This window comes from Rhinocladiella mackenziei (genome assembly GCF_000835555.1).
Source record: "Rhinocladiella mackenziei CBS 650.93 unplaced genomic scaffold supercont1.3, whole genome shotgun sequence".
NCBI lineage: Eukaryota > Fungi > Ascomycota > Eurotiomycetes > Chaetothyriales > Herpotrichiellaceae > Rhinocladiella > Rhinocladiella mackenziei.
In genome coordinates, this window is record NW_013550602.1 from 2,946,287 (window position 1) to 2,964,662 (window position 18,376).

The window sequence follows — 18,376 nt, forward strand, 5'->3', positions numbered from 1 at the left end:
CGCAATCATTTCCTTCCCCTTCGTGTAACCCTCGGAGCAACATGGCTGCCTGCCTGACTCAGACTCTAATTCGAGCATCCTGCAAGGGCACGGCCTCACCGTAATTCAAGTTCATCATCCTCAACTTTTTCCTCTCCAAGCTCAGTTTCAATCAGAACGTCTGGAGCTTTAAAGTTGGTCGTAGTGTTGAGCGACCCGACCCTCATTATGGTCGTACCCGTCGGTGGAGTTGGTAAGGACTCATTTTGCAGCCCATTCCTCCAAACTGGGCAGTAAGGCTGAACTCGTTTAGGTGATATTCTCACTATCTCCAAACTCATTTACAGAATTGGCCTCGAGCTAAAGAACAGTCCTGAATCAGCACCAGACTATCAGGATCTATTGGCGGAGCTTGAGGCTCTTGATCGGGCACTGAAGGAAATCTATACACTTCGCCCCGCGGTCCATAATCTGAGACGATTGGATGCAATTCGAGCCGCAGCGGCGGCCTGCCAGAGGCCGTTGGAGGAGTTTCTTGAGAAAATAAAGAAGTTCCACAGCACACTTGGATCATGGGGGGCAAAACGGCGTCCAGTCCGAAGCATCGGTCGAAGTGTCCAATAGTCTATCGCATAGAAGGACGGAGTCGAGGCCCTGCGCTCAAAACTAACACGCAAAGTCTCCACAATCTTTCTCTTGCTTTCGACGCAAGCAATGTAAGTTCTACACTTCTTTGTATTTCTTTCCCCGAGCTGAGGGATTGTAGTGATTCATTCGGGAATGCCGAATCCGATCGATCTAGTATTGCTCAAGAAACAGCGTGCAGGCTATCAATCCAATATTCTCTTTTGGAATATTTGAGGAAAGATCAAAGGCCCGCATTAGAATTACTTTTTACTCTCGAGACTACTCAGACTCAACTCAAGGCGGACCTCAGAGCTCAAGCAGGAACAATGAGATTGCTCCAGACAGAAACTGACAAGATCGTTGAGCAAGTTGCATTACGTGAAGGCCATTTGGCGAAGCAGGACGGAATGATGGATGAAATTCAGAATATTGTCCTTTCATCGAATGCTGAAACAAGGTTAATAAATCAAACAACAGCAATCACACAGCAAGATGTCGCGGTCATCAAAGAAAATAAAAATTCGATACTTCGATTCATGATCCAGGCGTTGGCGACTTTCACACCACACTTGATGCGACTAGGAGATGTCACGACTCTCACATCGAATTTGCTGTGGACTTGACCGCAGGGATGAAGCAAGCCCTGGCAACTCTAGTCCGACAGCTTGCCCGCATCGAGTACTGCTGGCCCCCACAAATCGATTGCCCCATGGTACGACTTCGAGATCTTTTTGGTGTCTTGAAACCGATACCATATGACCTGACTAGCCAATGGGAGGACTTCAAGACACTGCTCGCCCTGATATTCCGCGGTCGAAAAGGATTACATCGCATTGAAATGGGACAGTACTTTATTTTGCACATTCGTCGTGGTGTCAAACTTGACTCTGCGTTCTGGGGCAAGGCGATTCGACCTGGCGACGACCTATCAATGACCATTGGTTTTGATGAACTCGAAGCAGAAGAAGACATATGCCCATTTCGATCTTGTCAAGCGTCGCCAAAGGACGTCCCGATAGAACAAGGAGGTAAATTTTGCCCAAGATGTGTCGGATTCTCCGTGGTAAGTGAATCTGCTTCCAACCGGAATGAGGTATCGATGGAGAGCCGGGCAAAAGACGGCCCTTCTCGCTTTCAAAATATGAGCGATTTGTCGTCTTGTCCCAAGCCTGGTTCTGCTGCTACAGAATTCCACAAAGCTCAAGCCGAGGACATTGAGGAATACTGTTTTGTGCAAGTGATGATGTTACAGACCATCAAATTTTAAGATCCAATCACCGAAGGACCAGCTCCTCCCTTTAATTGTGCAAACGCAAGCGCGCAAGGACATTGAGGTACCCGTTTTAATGGACACCAGCATGGACTTCCACGTTATTTCACTGGGCTTATTGAAGAAGATGGGAATCTCATTTAACAAGCAAGCCTGGGTACCAGAGACTTGGGGCATTGGTATTTCCAAAGTAGTACCTCTGGGAAGGGTGTGCGACGAGCAGCATATACAGCGAGACCCTTTGGAGTTCTATGTTTATCAAGACCGCGGACTCCATGGGTTTCGGGCAATTTTGAGCATGGTGATAACGTACAAACTGGGACATTTTCCACAAGCCTTTTGCAAAGCTTGTACAGACAAAATTACTCCTGATTGGGCTCTGGGAATGGCATAGACTACCGAATGAGTCGTCAAAAGACCTACCTTCACCGAAAATTCGGTAACATCAGCTGCTGATGGGACTACAGACTCGGTGCTGATTTCTGATGTCAATTGAACTAACACAAGCGTTGTTAAGCACATCAAATCATCGTCTCAAGGAAACCCACTCAGTGTATAATGCTCGTCCTGCAAACTCGTCGTTCGATGTACGAAGGCTTTCATCATTAGCATTCTTTCTTCGCCATGCAGCCTCACCCCCATTTACGGCCTACTCGCCGCCTGGTCACAGGTCACTCGCCCGATGGAAAAGCGATATTCGAATCCGATGACAAGGTAATACCCGTCAATCCAACTCCAGCTCCAGCTTCGGACACACCTGAAGACGAACAAACAGCTCTACCAGTCGGGATAACCCTGATCCACCGCACAGAAAACTGCCCGGTAAAAATTCAAGGCTCTCGTAATGAGTTGAATGTCGAAAACCTTCGTCGCGGTCAAGGCGAAAAGGGCGTCGTCCGCCAGATCATTGATTTGCCGCCTACATCACAAGACAAGCCGCTGTACTTGCATCGCAACCAGAGTCTAGATTACGGTGTGGTATTGAAGGGGAGCATGAACATTATACTAGATGATGGAGAGGAGGAGACGTTAAGGGAAGGAGATGTTTATGTGCAAAAGTGAGGACCCGGAATCCCATCACACCTCTACACTTATACCCACACCCTCTCCCCCCAGTTGCCACTGCGGTTGTGTTCGATGTTGATGGTTGATGATTACTACTGACCAAAGGGAGTGTACAGAGGAACACTCCATGCATGGAGAAATCCCAGTTCAGCTGAATACTGTCGGTTCTTGACGGTCGTGGTTCCGTCAGAACCGGTGAGGGTGGAATCAGCAGGGGAATTCCTGAGTGTCGCGAAGATACCGGGGCTCAGTGACTAAAAGAGTGGTTTGATACAAGATGGAATTGAGATTTACATCTTCAATGTGTCAGCACCATTGAGGCTTGGAGAGTTTGTGACGTTGGGAGCCTACTTGTGCGTAACTTTCCATCACTCAGACCCTTCGCTAATCGTTTACCGATGTCCCACTAAGCTTCTTGACAAAGGCAATTCGATCTGCTCCCCTTCTTCTCCTTCTGCCCTGTCTCGTACTGGCTGGTCGCAAAATATTAACAATTTTGGAATGGGATATTGGTAATTGTTTGCCTCCGAAGAGCTGTAATGATCTAATAGACTGTTTGAACCCAAGGTTGATACACGAAGTCGGGTCCGTAGTGGAGTTCCAAAAGTGGAGATGGAGCGGGACCTGCTAAGATTGGCATATACTGTACGTAACCAATACATAGAGCTCGCCCGTAGCTGCGTATCCACTGGAGCAGCAGCTGCATCGCGAATGAATTCATCACCATCACCATCATCATCAGTGATGCCCCGAGCACGCATTCTACCTGGCATCTCAACGGCGGGCCAGACTGGGGGGTGCCGGACCATCTACAGACTTCCCGGTTTACTCTCCTGATGGATATCCTACGATGCCTAGCTCTGAGGTTAGGCCAATGAGGAAGATGTTGATTCTGAATATTGCAAACTATATGCCACATCGCAAAACCTATATCCATTCGGGCGACTCTTCAAGTCCACAATGGAGGCTTCAAAGCTCAACGGAACCACTTCGTCGTCACCTTCCCGACCTTTTCAACCACACTATTTTCATCGGCTTTGAACGCACGACTCTGCCCTGTATCCACTTATCGCTGGATGTCAAATTCGGAGATTCCGTGGTTGATTAGAATGAAGAAACCCTGGGTGGTCGTGGCCTGCGGATGGTTTCTGCCATTTCCGAACACGTCGCGGATCCATCGTTATGTTTTGACAGGTCAATGATTTAGGAGTTAACGAAGTCGATGGATTTTTTAGATGGTGTGACAGGGATGAAATGGTCCACTCCAGGGAGGGTTCGGCCAGGGATCTTCAGTCGTACCACGCAAGGCCTTGTGCTTTGAGTGTTTCCTATCGGTAACCAAAAATAAGGAGAATGGATTCCAGTCCGGGGTAGAAGGCCCAATTCTTCATCTATGGCGTTGGTTTGTTGCTGTTCATATAAGCCAGGGAAGGTCGAAGCATGAATTCCTTCGCACTGGCTGTCATCGCAAAGTGGTCATATCATCCGTTTCGGAGATAGATCGAAAGTAGATTCTCATAGCCGATACGATTTCAAGAAATGATAGTGCCGATTACTCGATCTCACGTTGGCAAAGTCAGGCCGAGTTTTCGGCTTGCTCTTTAGACCCACATCGAACGGGCTCCTGCGTGATGGGGAGGGACTGAGGATAAACTGGGGAAACCCCCTCCGCCGGGGGAAGGTAGGAAGGTGTTGCCTCGTACCTAGGCATCTCAAGCCTACAAAGCGAGGTTAAAACGGTGACTGACGAGGATCTGAATATTCGTTGGTTGAATGTTGTTCGGGCTTAGAAGTGGGAGGATATACGTCGCAATGCGAATCGCACCGCAAGATCTTGTCATTATCATCGGATACCGCCCTTCTCGTTTCCGTTTCTCAAACACAACAGTTAATAAAAAAGTACCAAGCCATGACCCCTCGTCAGGACTTTGATGTTGTCATCGTAGGTGGCAGTAACACCGCTTGCTGCACCGCACTCGCAGCCCATGAAGCCGGCGCAGCCCGAGTGGCCATACTCGAAGCTGCACCCAAGGAAGAACGGGGAGGCAACGCCCGCTTTTCAGGCACAGCATTTCGCTTCCCACACCAAGGGAGAGATCATCTAGTTCATGTCCTCTGCGACGAAGGCAAAGAGGAAGCTAAACGCTGTACTATGGGCTCGTATACAGCGGAAACGTTCACGGCGGATATGCTCATGAAATCCAACGGTCGGCATGACAGGGTTGAAATCGAGACTATCATCAAACATGGTTATGATACGGTGAAATGGATGTCAGGGCATGGCGTGCCGTTTGTTTTGCCTATCAGTATCTTCTTTGATCGTAACAAGGCTCAAAATAACAAAGACACGATCGTGGACGTGCCGCCCGGTTTGTCACTTGTGGTGAAAGATCATGGCGTCGGTCTGAACGAGGCGATGTGGGCAGCTGTGGAAAAGCACCCTTCTTCGATTCAGGTATTTTATGCTTCCCCCGCTCACGACTTGATCCTGGATGGCGATAGGGTGCTAGGCGTCCGTGCGAGGCACCGCTCCGGATATGTGGACTTTTTCGGCCGCGTGATCTTGTGCTCGGGAGGCTTCGAGGCCAATCCACGCATGAGACGCCAGTATTTGGGCGAAGGCACTGAATTTCTCATTGTGCGAGGAACACGCTTCAACACAGGTGTCATGCTGGAGAGGGCCATAGTGGCCGGCGCTCAAGCCCATGGTCATTGGGGCGGATATCATTCTGCCCCACAGGATCTGGGTGCGCCGAAAATGGGAGATCTGGAAGGCCTGGATTCTATGTCGAGATATTCTTTTCCTTACAGCATTACGGTAAACTTGGAAGGAAATCGATTCGTCGACGAAGGGGAGGATGAGGTGTCTCTGTTTTATTCCAAGATGGGAGCCGCCATTGCAACTCAACCAGATGCGAAGGCCTTTCAAATATTTGATCAGAAGGTCCTTCATCTTCTTGAGCCCAGATATAGCACTGGGGCACCTATCACGGACGGCACTCTCGAGGGTCTGGCTAAGAAGATGGGAGTCGATCCTACAACTTTCGTCAAAACTGTCGAGGGATTCAATAGAGCCACTCAAAACGGCGGAAAATTCGACCCGTTCCGCAAGGACGGCTTAGCCACCGCTGCGGGTTACATACCGAAGAAGTCCAACTGGGCACAGAGACTCGACGCTCCGCCGTATGTCGCGTATGGCGTCACCAACGGCATCACGTTTACGTTTGGAGGAATCAAGACGGATGCCAGGGCAAAGGTGCTGAATAACGAAGGCCGACCGATGGATGGTCTCTGGGCTGCTGGCGAGATCACGGGTGGCTTCTACCACGGATATGCAGCTGGGGCATCCCTGATTCGGTCTTCGGTGCTCGGGAGAATTGCTGGAACAGACGCTGCTGTTGAGGCGCAGAGTGCAAAGGGAGCAAGATTGTAAATCTATGGCCATGACAGAGGAGAATCTCTAACAGGGAGCATGAGAGCTTGGCCAAGAAGTAGGAAGGGTGAACATTTTACAAAAAACGAGAAGATGCCCACTCCTTTTACGCCCAATCAGGTCGTTTAGGAAAGGCAATCCTAGCGTTTCACGTCTCTTTCCACGACCACAATGCGCTAGAGAGATGTCGTCTTGACGTTGACAGCTCCGTTAGACCTAGTAGAAGCGATCATAACGAGAGACGAATAGATGACTTCGAGAAATTTACGTGCGGACAAGACCTATATGATCCTAATGCAACAATGCCTCTTCCTTCTAGGAAGCGCTCTTGAGAACTTCATCGAGTACCGGCATGATATACTCCTTAAACACACCCGGATTTTCATCGGGTGGAAAATGCCCAATGCCCTTCATACGTACCACGTTCGCCTGCGGCATGCGCTGCTTAATCAAATCGGTATGTTCCTTAGTACAGCTCCAGTCGTATTCTCCACCAAGAACATAAAAGGGTGTTTTGGACGTATCAATCTGCGCCATGAAAGGTCGGGCGTCACAATCCCGCGACGCAAAATTCAGGTCTCCACGAAGAGCTCGTGGCGATCCTGTCTCATATAGCCAGGCGACTTCGTCGGAGCAGCCAGGGGGGTCAGTGGGGGCCATGAAGCCGTTCGACGCACAAGAGAGCACACGGTTGAATGAGACAGCCGGATGTCGGAAGACACGCTCCATGAGCCAACGGCGAGGTTCGAAGTCGCGGACAGCCACGGCAATCAGGGCTCGGTATCGCTCTGGCTCTTCCTTGCCAATGTAGAACATGATGTAGCCGCCCATAGAGCAGCCGACGAGGATCGGGCGGTCCAGCTGCAGGGCGTCGCAGAAAGCTCGGATGATGCGACGGTAGAACGAGTTCGTCAGCTTGTATTCGGTCCGCAGCAGCTCTTGGGGAGGCACGGATCGGCCTCTCCACGGCATGTCGAACGCGAACAAGTGGAAACGCGATGCGAGGTCAGAGTCACCTAGCTGGTGTCGCCACATGCGTGCGTCGCTGTTGGCGGCGTGGAGGAGCACCACGGGTATGCCATCCTTGGGACCGCTTTCTTCGAAGAAGACACGATAGTCGTGCCCGTCGAGCGAGAGGTGGACGTATTTACCCACGACGTCCTCCACGTGGCCGTTTGGCTTGGGCCCTTCAGGCTTTGATGCCCCATTTGCTACGACCAGAGGCTTACGATGACCCAGCTGCCGGAACATGTAGGTGATGAACGTGATGTGCTGGAAGAACAACAGAGTGTTCCCGGTGATTTGAGCGTGGTTTTCGGTGAACATGGCAATGATGTCCGCATATGGCGGGGGAGGGTTCTCCTGGAAAAAACCATCCCATGCCTCGGATTGGGCGGAGATGGTGACATCCACTGGGTGTGAAATTGCTGGTACGTCCATGTCGACTCGTTGGATTGCTCCTTCACGGACAACAAGTCGGTATTCATGTTCGGAGTCGCGGAGAGACAGAATGATGTTCGCAAATTCGGCTGGTTCAGCAAGTATGGTGTCGACGAACCCGCCGTGTTGCAAAAATTTGAGAGATTCCAAGGATAGTCCCTTCCGCTGAGAAGAGATCATGATGGAACGCCTTTCTTTGTTTATGACGACGTGGCCGGCGACTGTTTCGGACGACGATGAGGGATCTTCAAGTGATTCGTGACCTTGCAGCTGAATCTGAAGACAACATACCTCATCTCTTATACGTCTTTGACTTCTCCATGATTTCCAGTTGTATCAAAGTCGGAGGAGGTGGTTGCTCGATGGATCCAAATCTCCGAGTCGCGAGCCCCCGACAGATCGGTTATCGACTACCGATAAGACCTACCCCAGAAGTTATTCTGGGAATCTGCGGGTACAAATCGTGGAGAGGAAAACGGATTTCGGGTAAGGGAGAGCTGGCACATTTCGCCGATGAGCCCGGATCTCGTTAGCAGAGGTACGAGACTGCTGCAGTATTTTCACAGGAACACGACACATGCCTGGGGACATTGCTTATCAATACCCGGGATATTCAATTTGCTCTGCATTTTATGACGTTTGTCTTGACACCCGAGATTTAAAGATTTCGTAAGCAGAAGGATTGAACACAAAGAAACGGATAGTGCCATGAAGTGGTGGCAAATCTTTGCAGTCGTAACTCGTCAGTTCATTCGAATCCAAGTGCTTGATGATGTTGAACAGACGAAGTTGACATGAAGAGTATATGATTATGCGTCATGGGAATCACGCAGAATATCTGAAGCACGGTCTGGAATGTGGTGTCAAGTCCTCACTTGTGTAAGCCGTAGCCTTTCAGAGCTTCGACGCAGTCACGTCAATGATTGGATTGCGATATCGGGGCTCACTTTCAATCTTTGACGGAATCGCCACACCAAAGCTGCTCCCTGTGTGAGGTTGAGCCAGTTCCCCAGTCGAGACAGCTTTTCCAGCCTCCCAACCCAACACAAGACCTCCACCCAAATGTGTTCCCCCCATGTCAGCGGAAGGTGTGAATCCTCCAGCGCAGTCACCAACCGCGAACAAGCCAGGGATCGGGTTGCCAAAGACATCCACCACTTGCATGCTCGTAGTTGTAACAAACCCGCCGCATGTGAGACTGATGCCAGCAATCATCTTTGCTGCATAAAATGGCGCTTTGCAAATTTGGCTTCGGTGTTCAGAAAAAGCCACTCGGCCAGTCAATGGATCCTTGGGAGATCCAGATGCCATGAAATCATTCCACTGGCGAACAGAGCTTTCCAGTACATGTCCCGGAACACCGATTTTGGTGGCCAAATCAGCCAACGAGTCTGCCGAGATTGGAGTTTGGGGAAAGTAGTTCACATACATTCGCTTTGATCTGAAGGTATCCGCATCGAAGATATAATGAGCTGCGAGCTGCGGCTGTTTTCGAAGGGCAACGACACGTTCGTAGTATGGCCCTGCTTCGTCATGGAAGCGTTCTCCTGCTGCATTGACCGCAATGGACTCTTGGACAAGAGCCGACGCAACCTGGATAACAGGAGGTATAACCCCCATATTGATCAAGTCTCCACCAATGGCTTGACCCAGAATATGGCCGTCGCCAACACACGTAGGCAGTCCCGGATACAGAGCATTCGCAGATTCGGCAAGCTGATGTCTTGCTCGTAAAGCCGGATTAGCTTGATATCCTCCAGTGGCGAGGATCACGCCTTTTCTAGCCCGAGCCTGAAATCTCGGACGACCATCAGTCGGTTGAACATGCACTCCTTTGACCGAGCCATCTTCGACAATCAGTCCCGTGGCCCTGCTGTTGAGATACGTCAGTGTCCTTGGACCAACAAAATCAGATTCAAATGCCTCCGAAAACATTTCTGTACTCTCAATGGCATGAAGTCGATCCACAGACGCCTGTAGCGGACGCGGTATCAAGTGGGTGAATCTCATGCCTTTTGCGATAAGAATGTCGTACATCTTGGAACTATTCTTCGCAAAGACTTGTGCAAGAGTGTCATCCCAAATGATGCCATACAGATGTGAATGTTCCTTCACCAGTTTTCGACAATCTTTCAGGAATATCTCTTCGTTATCTTGAAGTCCTTTCTCTCTTTGCATTGCCGAATCAACGAATGCGATCCAACCGGTGGACCAAGTTCCATTGCCCCCAGTTCGATTGTTGGCTTCGACGACTATAACTTCCGAGCCTGCTTCGACAGCTGCACCGACGGCTCCAAGGCCTCCAGGGCCAGTACCCACCACGATGACATCTGCTTCTTTGTTTGAACCATCGGATTGAACGTACATGACCGGCCACAGTCTCGAGAGAGTTGTGGGTATTGATTAATTGGCCTTTTGGACTTTCGAATCTCGAATATCCCGAATTTCAATCTTCTAGGAGGCACCTTTGGTAAAGAATAATAGTCGTGCGCAATTGAGAGGATCTTGGTAACTGGTATACGGTATTCTCAGCCCGCGTAGTTTGTGACCGAGGTGGTATAGCTTCCTTCCTGTTGATGCCTTCGGATAAAGATTACCGATGACTAGAACAGGTATAGATACACTATAGGTAGGCAAATGATGTGGGAGATGATGTTCCGATTGAGAAACTCCCGGCGTTCAATCCATAGTGCGGTCTGGACAGTGAATCGAGCAAGGTAGTCTCCTGGCTATGCCCCCCAACACCAAAAAGAGTCAAAATACTCTGCGATTCGGTAGAAGGTAACCGACAGTGTTTTTTCCTGCCTGCACACACGGGTCCAATGAGACGTCTGTGGCTAAGGTTGCATGATGATACCGGATTTGAGATAGAAGCATGCGGAAGAGATTGACACGCGGTCCATTCCAGCTCACTCGATTTTGATGCTCCCATTCCGCATCCTGCCACAGTCTGTATCGCAGCCTGACTGCGCTGAAATTTTGAAGCTCTTGTATCCGAGATTTTTCATGCAAACACCCCAACGTCCTGTGGACTTGAACGTCTGATGGACACTCTATCAAACCCAGAGGGTTCGTTCGCATTTTTTTAGCTTGTGGATTTTATAAAATTGCGAGGCTGACAAACTCTTGCATCGTAGACTCCCTTTGCAACGAATGGCTCGACTTTCCTACAGACCCATGTGACTCGTTCCTTGAAGGACAAAGTGAGCAAGTATGCCCACCACTATGCACTCTTGATGATGAGTTCGATGCCCAACAACTTGTTCTATCAACACCAGGTGGGTTTGTCGAGTGGGAAACTGGCTGGAGGAAGGACGATTGACCAGGCAACCAGACGTGGACATGACAACTTTCTTGTCACTGGTGGATACACGAGGTTACGAGGGCCAAAACCAGGAATCACCATTTCGATGGAAATCCATCCAACACAACACATATCATGCTCCAAAGCCAAGCGACAGAAGACCATCAATTCAAGAGGCAGAAGAGCAGTTGCCCAAGGATGTGAGAGACGATCTGGTTGTCCTGTATTTTCGCAACGTGCATCCATTGTGTCCCGTCATAGACGAATACGAATTTGCTTCGTGGTACTCGAATTGCACATCTGATGAGGAGTTGTTCGGCCATTGCGAGATCGTACTCTTCCAGGCAATGATGTTCATGGCATTCGCGGTAAGCTTAGATGATGTCTTTGATCTGCCAGCATCTGACGGCTTCTGTAGCATCTGAGACAAGAGCAACTCAACAAGACACCGTATTCATCCATTCCGCATGGTCAAAAGACTTTGTTGAATAAAGTCAAGGTTTGGACTTCCGCATATCAAACTGCAGTTGCTGATTACTTCAGGTCCTATACGATAATGATCCTTCAGGGGACCACGTCGTTCTGACCAAAGTTTGTCTCTTGCTGAGTTACTGGAGCCCCTACGACTCTGATCTTTATGTCAACAGCCACTGGGTTGGTCGTGCCTTTTTCCATGCCAGGCAAGCACGGCTCTGGGACCCAGATTGTGATAGCGGTGCCATGTTTTCCCGTCGCAAGTTAACTTGGTGGTGTTGCCGAGTACGCGATCGACTCGTCGCGTTGGGGTTACGCAGACTTCATCGACTCCATGAGAAAAACTCCACTTGGCCAATGGTGACATCCGCCGATTTTGGTGCAGAAGCAATCTGTCCAAAGTACATGCCGTTAAACTCCAAGAAAGTGATGATGGGGGCGTTCATTTGGTTGTGTAAGCTCAGCGAACTCATGGCAGAGATTGGAGAATTCCAGTTGAAGACTGGGTTTGACAGAGAGTGGCGAGGAAAACCAGAAGAAACAAACGCAATTATGCAAAGAATTGTTCAAACGTCCAAATTTGAATCCCGGGTTAACGCTTGGGTCGTGGAATTCGGCTTTGAAGATTGTGAAAGAACCGACGAAGAGTATATTGGGATGAGCAAATTGCCGCTGAGGAAATTGCAAATTTTAAGTAGGTGAGTAATTTTGTCAAGGGAAGTGTTATCGCAGAGGGCCATCGATGACTGATGTCGTTGGGACCAGTTCACTAATAGCAGCCCTATATCGACCATACCTTCGAAATAGCGAATATGACCAACCGCTAGAAATCAGTTTCCGCGGTATTGCCGTGACCAAAGTCAAAGAAGCATCGGCGAGGACTGCAAGATCCGTTCACAAAGCATTCGCCGAATCACCAATAGAAGAAGTTCCTTTAGCGATGTAGGTTCACCATTTCCTTCTTCGATCATCACCTGCCTGTACTGATTGAGGCCCAGATTTGCATGGATACAATTCCCAGTGGCAGTCTGCCAGGTTGATTACCAGTTCAATGGAGGCGATTCATTGCTTTTTGGTGCAACCCAAAGATCGACCATCTTGGCTTCAATGAAAAAACTCGGTGAACGTTTTTCTGGTGCCAAAGTTGCTTGTCAAACGATAAATGCTGTCATGCAGATAACTTCTGAGAGAATCAAGCAAAATACTCTGAAACTCGCGAACAGGTGTCGTTTCGAAGACGATTCAGCGGATGATAGTATACCTGTCCAGGAGAGCGAGGAGGAAGCAGACATACTAGACTGCGTAGCTAGAATTATTGACTTGACATTGGCACAAGCAACAGTCCGGAATGGCCTAATCAGATGTTGTACTTTAGATGAAGCTGTCCTGCTATGACTGGTAGACCTCTGCTATCTTCATCATCAGATTCACAGCCTCGTTGCGAGACCTCGACTTCTACCAGACCATCTTTTCTACGGTGCAAGGTTCAGGAAAGAATTCTTCAATATCTCGTTCAGGGTCTCGTCGTCGATGATATACGTAAACTGCACCACCGTCGGCAGTATGTCTTTTGAAAGAGCATCGGTCCTGCCTGGATCGCGGTTTCCCCACTATGTTGTTGGAAGAAAACCCAACAAGCAATGAAGTGCGGTTCCTCTACCGTTGAGATGGCACAGGAAACTGTTACGGACTACTGCCCTCGAGCTGCAGCAGCAGTCGGTTACTGATATTTCCCGTATTGGATTTGTAAAATCCTAATCATTTCCGCAAATCCATAGGCTGCTACCTGGTCTGTTGAAAATCCTGCTCTCGCCGGCTGCGCTATTGCTGGGTGTCGAACAAGGGAGTTATCATCCGTAGGCTCCACAGCGAAACACTAGTAGAAGGTTTCCATAAACAAACACCATTTCTAATGGTTGCTCTACGCAAACAACGAAACTTCCGCAACGTCTATAAAGAGGACGTCAGGAACGCAACAAATAGATAGAAAACCAGAGCATTCAAATACATCTCAAGTAGTACCCCGTTTGACACCGGGACTCCTGGTGTTGCTCTGATTGCTGTGCCTGGGCTTGTGATTTTATGGAGGACTTGTCCTATTTCGAAGCGGTCCAAGGGACCGTCAGACTATATAGTTTCGAAGTGTGTACGAAGCGTACAACGCTCCAAGAGTCTTTACAAGCCACATATCACACGAACAGCCCGAATCCGGAAACCACTAGTAGTACTAGGTGACGCTTCAACTAATTTAGATACAAGAAGGAAAATTTTCTAGCCTAGTATACTAGTACTTCGCAGTATTAATATCAGTAGTCGCTTTATATCTTATACAGTACCCGCTTCCGGCGTGCTTCACACGTGCTTTGTCTCATACTAGTACTTCTGTGGATTGTGGGATAGTGGCGGGACGCGGGACGTGATTTGTACCCGCTCTCGTACCGTATGAGACACTCGGCATGTTCAAACGGGGAGACACAAAGCTACGGCCAAGACTGAATGCGGGCCACGGTCAAACTCGGCTCTATATGATGCCCAAACGCCACCTGACTCGAGCATCCTTCACGCTGAAAATTTGCAGGACTTTGGACTGTCCCCATGGCCGCTACACGTACACGAGGATATGTTACCACTAAAGACGGAATAAAATGGTACTATGAGCAAGAGGGTTCCGGGCCTGATGTTGTCTTGATTCCAGACGGCCTAGGCGAATGTCAGATGTTTGATAAGCCAATGTCTCTAATTGCCAGCAACGGCTTCAGAGTAACGACATTCGACATGCCTGGAATGTCAAGATCATCCGATGCACCACCAGAAACGTATCAGGACATTACAGGTCGAAAATTAGCTGGCTACATTATCACACTGTTGGACACACTGGACATCAAAATCGCTTCGGTCTGGGGCTGTAGCTCAGGAGCCTCGACCGTCCTTGCACTCTGCTCAGACTACCCAGAGCGAGTCCGCAATGGAATGCCCCACGAGGTCCCGACAGAAAACCCAGACATTCTTCTGCATATCCACGAGGTCGACCCTGCCACAATCTCGCAAGAAATGGCAGCCAACTCGAGGGCCTACTCAGGAAATGTAGAGGCATGGGACGCTCTCGGGCCAGAAGTCCACGCAAGGCTTCATGACAACTACCCGCGATGGGCATATGGCTATCCACGTACCATACCCCCGTCCGCGCCGGTGAAAACTGAAGATCTACACAAGGTTCCAATAGATTGGACCGTTGGCGCTTCAACTCCCACCAAGTTGTTCTTCGAAAACATCGTCATCGCGGCCAGGGAGGGCATCAATATTGGAACTCTGCCGGGCAATCATTTCCCATATGTCTCGCACCCGGAAGAGTTTGCGAAGTATGTCGTTGAGACGAGTCGGAAGTATTTGAAATAGCAGGGACGTTCTCCCGTGATTGTGAAGATGCAGAAGAAACATTCACATACGAGAGATGGAAGCAGGCGCTAGAAGTTTGAAGATCGGCCTCTGCCCTTGATGCAATTTCCGCAGCTTTTGACGCAAGCCGAGAGAGACGGCGAGGCAAGTCTCCGGAATTCAACAAAGCTACCAGGTGCCCTACACCGAACAAAGGCATAGCAATAGAAAGCACAGTAAGTGTTATTCAAGTTCTTTCTGTAGCGGACCTTAGTCTCGATTATTGACTTCAACTCTCCTATTGTTTGAATACAACCCGTGGAAGGATTCTCGACCACTTTTCGCAGGATGCTTCCATTTGTTTTTTGACGCCTCTACACATACCGGAGCTAGAGTCGTCATTCGTGCCATACATACATGTAATACTGCTAGTAGTTCCAGACAGTCAACTTTCTTGCTTGCTTTCCAAGTCGTACAGCACCTGCACTTCGCCTTTCCCGTGGCCCAAAAGAGGTGAGGAGCGTCCAGTTTCACATTGATTTGGCTTGTCAGACTCATTCTCTGCTCTCGTCACGCTACGTCAGACTTGCTCGAACTTACTTTGTCAGTTTGTGGTCGACGCTACGCAGGCTTCTCAACGAGCCGAGACGAGTCGAGACTGAGCGAGACTAGTCGAGCTCGGGCAAAACCCTAGCTCGTCTCGTCTTGGTAGTGAGCGTCTTGCTGAGCGCTCGTCTCGTCTCGTTTATGAACCGGATTAACTATTTCCCGGGGCCTTCGCCATCGGATCCAGTCTGTGGACCATGCACACCTCGCCCCCTGTGAGGGTTCCGGGTCAAGGATACAATCAATGTATTCTAGCTAGTATCGAGTTCTGGATGCAAAACGTAGCACGAAGAGAGTCAAGGTAGAATGCTACGCAGAAAGTGCTGAAGAACCCCCGAATACGTAATCCTTGGCACGTGGTCCTGTGACAGTTACGAAGCATGTCGGGGCGGACGACGGGGGATTTCATCGGATCCAATCTATGACCTACGTCGAGCGGGACTCCCGAGGGAGGCATATGGTCCACGGATTGGATCCGATGACGATGATTCCGGAAAATACTTAATCCGACAATGGTAATCGGAAAAATATTAATCCGACAGTGGTGGCCCGGAAAATATTTGATCCGCTGGGTTTGGTCACGCTTGCCCGAATCTACGATAGTCCGCCCCACCAGAAACCACGAATCACCGCTGAGCATTTACATCATGGTATTGCTAATACCGTACCGTCCTTCATAAAGATTCCGGTAATATATTGAGGGGGTAGGCCGTTCCCGTAACTGTGTACTACCGTGAACGGACGTAAGAGCGGCAATGAAAATTCGGCCACTAATCTCTAGATGTGCACGTCGTGTAAAGTTAGGTCTCGTGGTGCTGGGGCGGGAAAAAGTATTAGAGCACTTTTGGTAAGGCTGAATCTTCCGAGAAAATCGACAGCAGATCAGGATGTCGCAGTGTGATTTGCGCAGGTACAGTAAAAAGATTTAGCGACTCCCCGCTAGAGTCAGGCGATTCAGTGCTTCAGCCTCATCATACTTCCCTTGATATCCCAGCACCGATGTCAGATTGTTCACACACTCGCCAACGTGTTAGATAGATATATAGATGGGCTGCAACAACGATATCAACGAAGGGTATCGATCTGTTACGAGGGGTGTAGAGAGAAGGATCATAAATCGTTGCGAGTGCACAAGGTAGGGTATGGAATGGTAATGTACTGAAACCTGTCTGTCTATCTAAGGGTTCGAAGGCTCTTCTTATACCTTCGATCCGTTCATCTTCCTGCCTCCTTTCTAACGCCCAGCCCCCTTCCTGCCACCTTTGCAGTGGCTGGGAATTCGTGGCGTGATGGGTGTTACATGGGCTCTATCCTACACTCATTAAGAGAACTAGAGCACTCTTTCAATCCACGAAATTTGACACTTCCCCCTTCTCCCGGAACTCTTGCCACACGATCATGCTTCTCCCAAAGAATGCTGTCAATCATACCCTTTTGGCCGATCCGCAGGACTTTATCGGTCGCCTCTTCAGCCTCTACAGCCAGCTTATCCTAGACCGAAACTGTCAGACAGCTGGTGCCTAGTGCCAAGAGCCCCTATTCTGGCCTATATAGGGGGCTTCCCCCTCCCCCCCCCATCCATAGTTGCAATCTACACACGAGTTTTCACCCCTTCTATCCGCGTCTCGCTCCGTTTGACAGAAACCTGTTGGATGATGAGAGGTCTCCATAGGCAACGACGTTACAGATGGTTGCTCTGTGCAACAGTGTAGCATTCGTGTATCTATAAAAGCAGCCTCAACACCTCGATAGATAGATAGGGAACAGAGCGCTTCTTCATCTCAAGTTGCACAGAAAGTACGACAAAACCCAGTGATATCAGGAAGTGTAAATAGTCCCTTTTACTAAGGCATACTCGTAGTCCGGATCCAAATCAGCATCGTTATCTGGTCGTCTCATGTGCTCGTACACCTGGGCGAGCTTACTCGAGGCCGCAGAGTCGAAGAAGTCATCGGATCGCAGGGTTCTCGCAAATCCGAGCACTTGTGCATATTCGCGGGTCTTCACATTCTATTGCACAAGATCGTGTCGCCCAAATAGCTCCCTCCTTTTCGAATGTCGTGGCAATCTTGAACAGCTGCGAGAGATCTGCCTAGTTGATGTTGTCGAAAAATGGACCATCGAGGTCCAAAAAGAAGATCACATCTTGACCAGGTCGGCAGTCGTCTTGGAACAGGCAAAGATCGACAATATAACCGGCTTGCGCAAGCACATCTTCGAACTTCTGCAGCGTGGATGTGACTTTTTCACGATAAATAAGAGTGACTCTGCCTTTTTTCAAGAGCTGGCTAAGCTGCTCTAGAAATCATGGTGACCGTCACCTGGTAGGGAGTCTCTTTGTCATAAGCAACAGCATCGAGTCCGGAAAAGCCGGTGACCCGCAGCTCCTCGTCCCACTGTGCCGGCGGCACAAATGGTGCCAGGGAGCCATTGTTATCCTCTCCGAGCCACCAGCCGGGGAATCCACCCTATAGTCATTAGTGATAGCTGGGCTGTAAGCAAGTGAGCCATACCATAATGAAATGCATTCAGCTTGACTCTAAGTCCGGGTTAGCACGTCTTCCGATGCTGAGATAGCTCACTTACGGATATCAAGTTGTCGAATAAGGTCTCATTGAACGATCGAATAGTAGCAAGTGCCCCTTTGTTGGAAAAGGGGTTATCACCCCTATGTAGGATTTAGGGAGAAGAAAAGGGGTCAACTCAACGTGTATATATACCAGCAACCTGGCAGGACCGGTTGTGAGGTGGACAGAGCATTCAATACATCTCAAGTTGTTCCCCAGTTTGCACAAGTTCTTGG

At 49.4% G+C, this 18,376-nt stretch overlaps 8 protein-coding genes across 8 annotated transcripts; 6 read left to right on the forward strand and 2 right to left on the reverse strand.

Moving 5' to 3' along the window:
* Window positions 1-207: 207 nt before the first annotated feature.
* On the forward strand, window positions 208-603 carry Z518_04583 (uncharacterized protein; the record flags this gene model as incomplete). The annotated part of the gene is made up of 2 exons (XM_013418289.1): window positions 208-232; window positions 293-603. 2 exons carry the CDS (start codon window positions 208-210, stop codon window positions 601-603), a joined length of 336 nt encoding a protein of 111 aa, XP_013273743.1.
* Window positions 604-1,237: 634 nt separating this feature from the next.
* Window positions 1,238-1,873, forward strand: Z518_04584 (uncharacterized protein; the record flags this gene model as incomplete). The annotated part of the gene is made up of 1 exon (XM_013418290.1): window positions 1,238-1,873. The coding sequence occupies one exon, from the start codon at window positions 1,238-1,240 to the stop codon at window positions 1,871-1,873; it is 636 nt and encodes a 211-aa protein (XP_013273744.1).
* Window positions 1,874-2,500: 627 nt separating this feature from the next.
* Window positions 2,501-2,938, forward strand: Z518_04585 (uncharacterized protein; the record flags this gene model as incomplete). The annotated part of the gene is made up of 1 exon (XM_013418291.1): window positions 2,501-2,938. One exon carries the CDS (start codon window positions 2,501-2,503, stop codon window positions 2,936-2,938), a length of 438 nt encoding a protein of 145 aa, XP_013273745.1.
* A 1,912-nt stretch (window positions 2,939-4,850) lies between these two features.
* On the forward strand, window positions 4,851-6,374 carry Z518_04586 (uncharacterized protein; the record flags this gene model as incomplete). The annotated part of the gene is made up of 1 exon (XM_013418292.1): window positions 4,851-6,374. One exon carries the CDS (start codon window positions 4,851-4,853, stop codon window positions 6,372-6,374), a length of 1,524 nt encoding a protein of 507 aa, XP_013273746.1.
* Window positions 6,375-6,689: 315 nt separating this feature from the next.
* Window positions 6,690-7,994, reverse strand: Z518_04587 (uncharacterized protein; the record flags this gene model as incomplete). The annotated part of the gene is made up of 1 exon (XM_013418293.1): window positions 6,690-7,994. One exon carries the CDS (start codon window positions 7,992-7,994, stop codon window positions 6,690-6,692), a length of 1,305 nt encoding a protein of 434 aa, XP_013273747.1.
* Window positions 7,995-8,708: 714 nt separating this feature from the next.
* On the reverse strand, window positions 8,709-10,181 carry Z518_04588 (uncharacterized protein; the record flags this gene model as incomplete). The annotated part of the gene is made up of 1 exon (XM_013418294.1): window positions 8,709-10,181. One exon carries the CDS (start codon window positions 10,179-10,181, stop codon window positions 8,709-8,711), a length of 1,473 nt encoding a protein of 490 aa, XP_013273748.1.
* Window positions 10,182-11,156: 975 nt separating this feature from the next.
* Z518_04589 (uncharacterized protein) lies at window positions 11,157-12,987 on the forward strand (the record flags this gene model as incomplete). Its single annotated transcript, XM_013418295.1, has 5 exons — window positions 11,157-11,486; window positions 11,537-11,617; window positions 11,662-12,290; window positions 12,358-12,534; window positions 12,591-12,987. The coding sequence occupies 5 exons, from the start codon at window positions 11,157-11,159 to the stop codon at window positions 12,985-12,987; spliced, it is 1,614 nt and encodes a 537-aa protein (XP_013273749.1).
* A 1,200-nt stretch (window positions 12,988-14,187) lies between these two features.
* Z518_04590 (uncharacterized protein) lies at window positions 14,188-14,988 on the forward strand (the record flags this gene model as incomplete). The annotated part of the gene is made up of 1 exon (XM_013418296.1): window positions 14,188-14,988. One exon carries the CDS (start codon window positions 14,188-14,190, stop codon window positions 14,986-14,988), a length of 801 nt encoding a protein of 266 aa, XP_013273750.1.
* Between the last annotated feature and the right edge of the window lie 3,388 nt (window positions 14,989-18,376).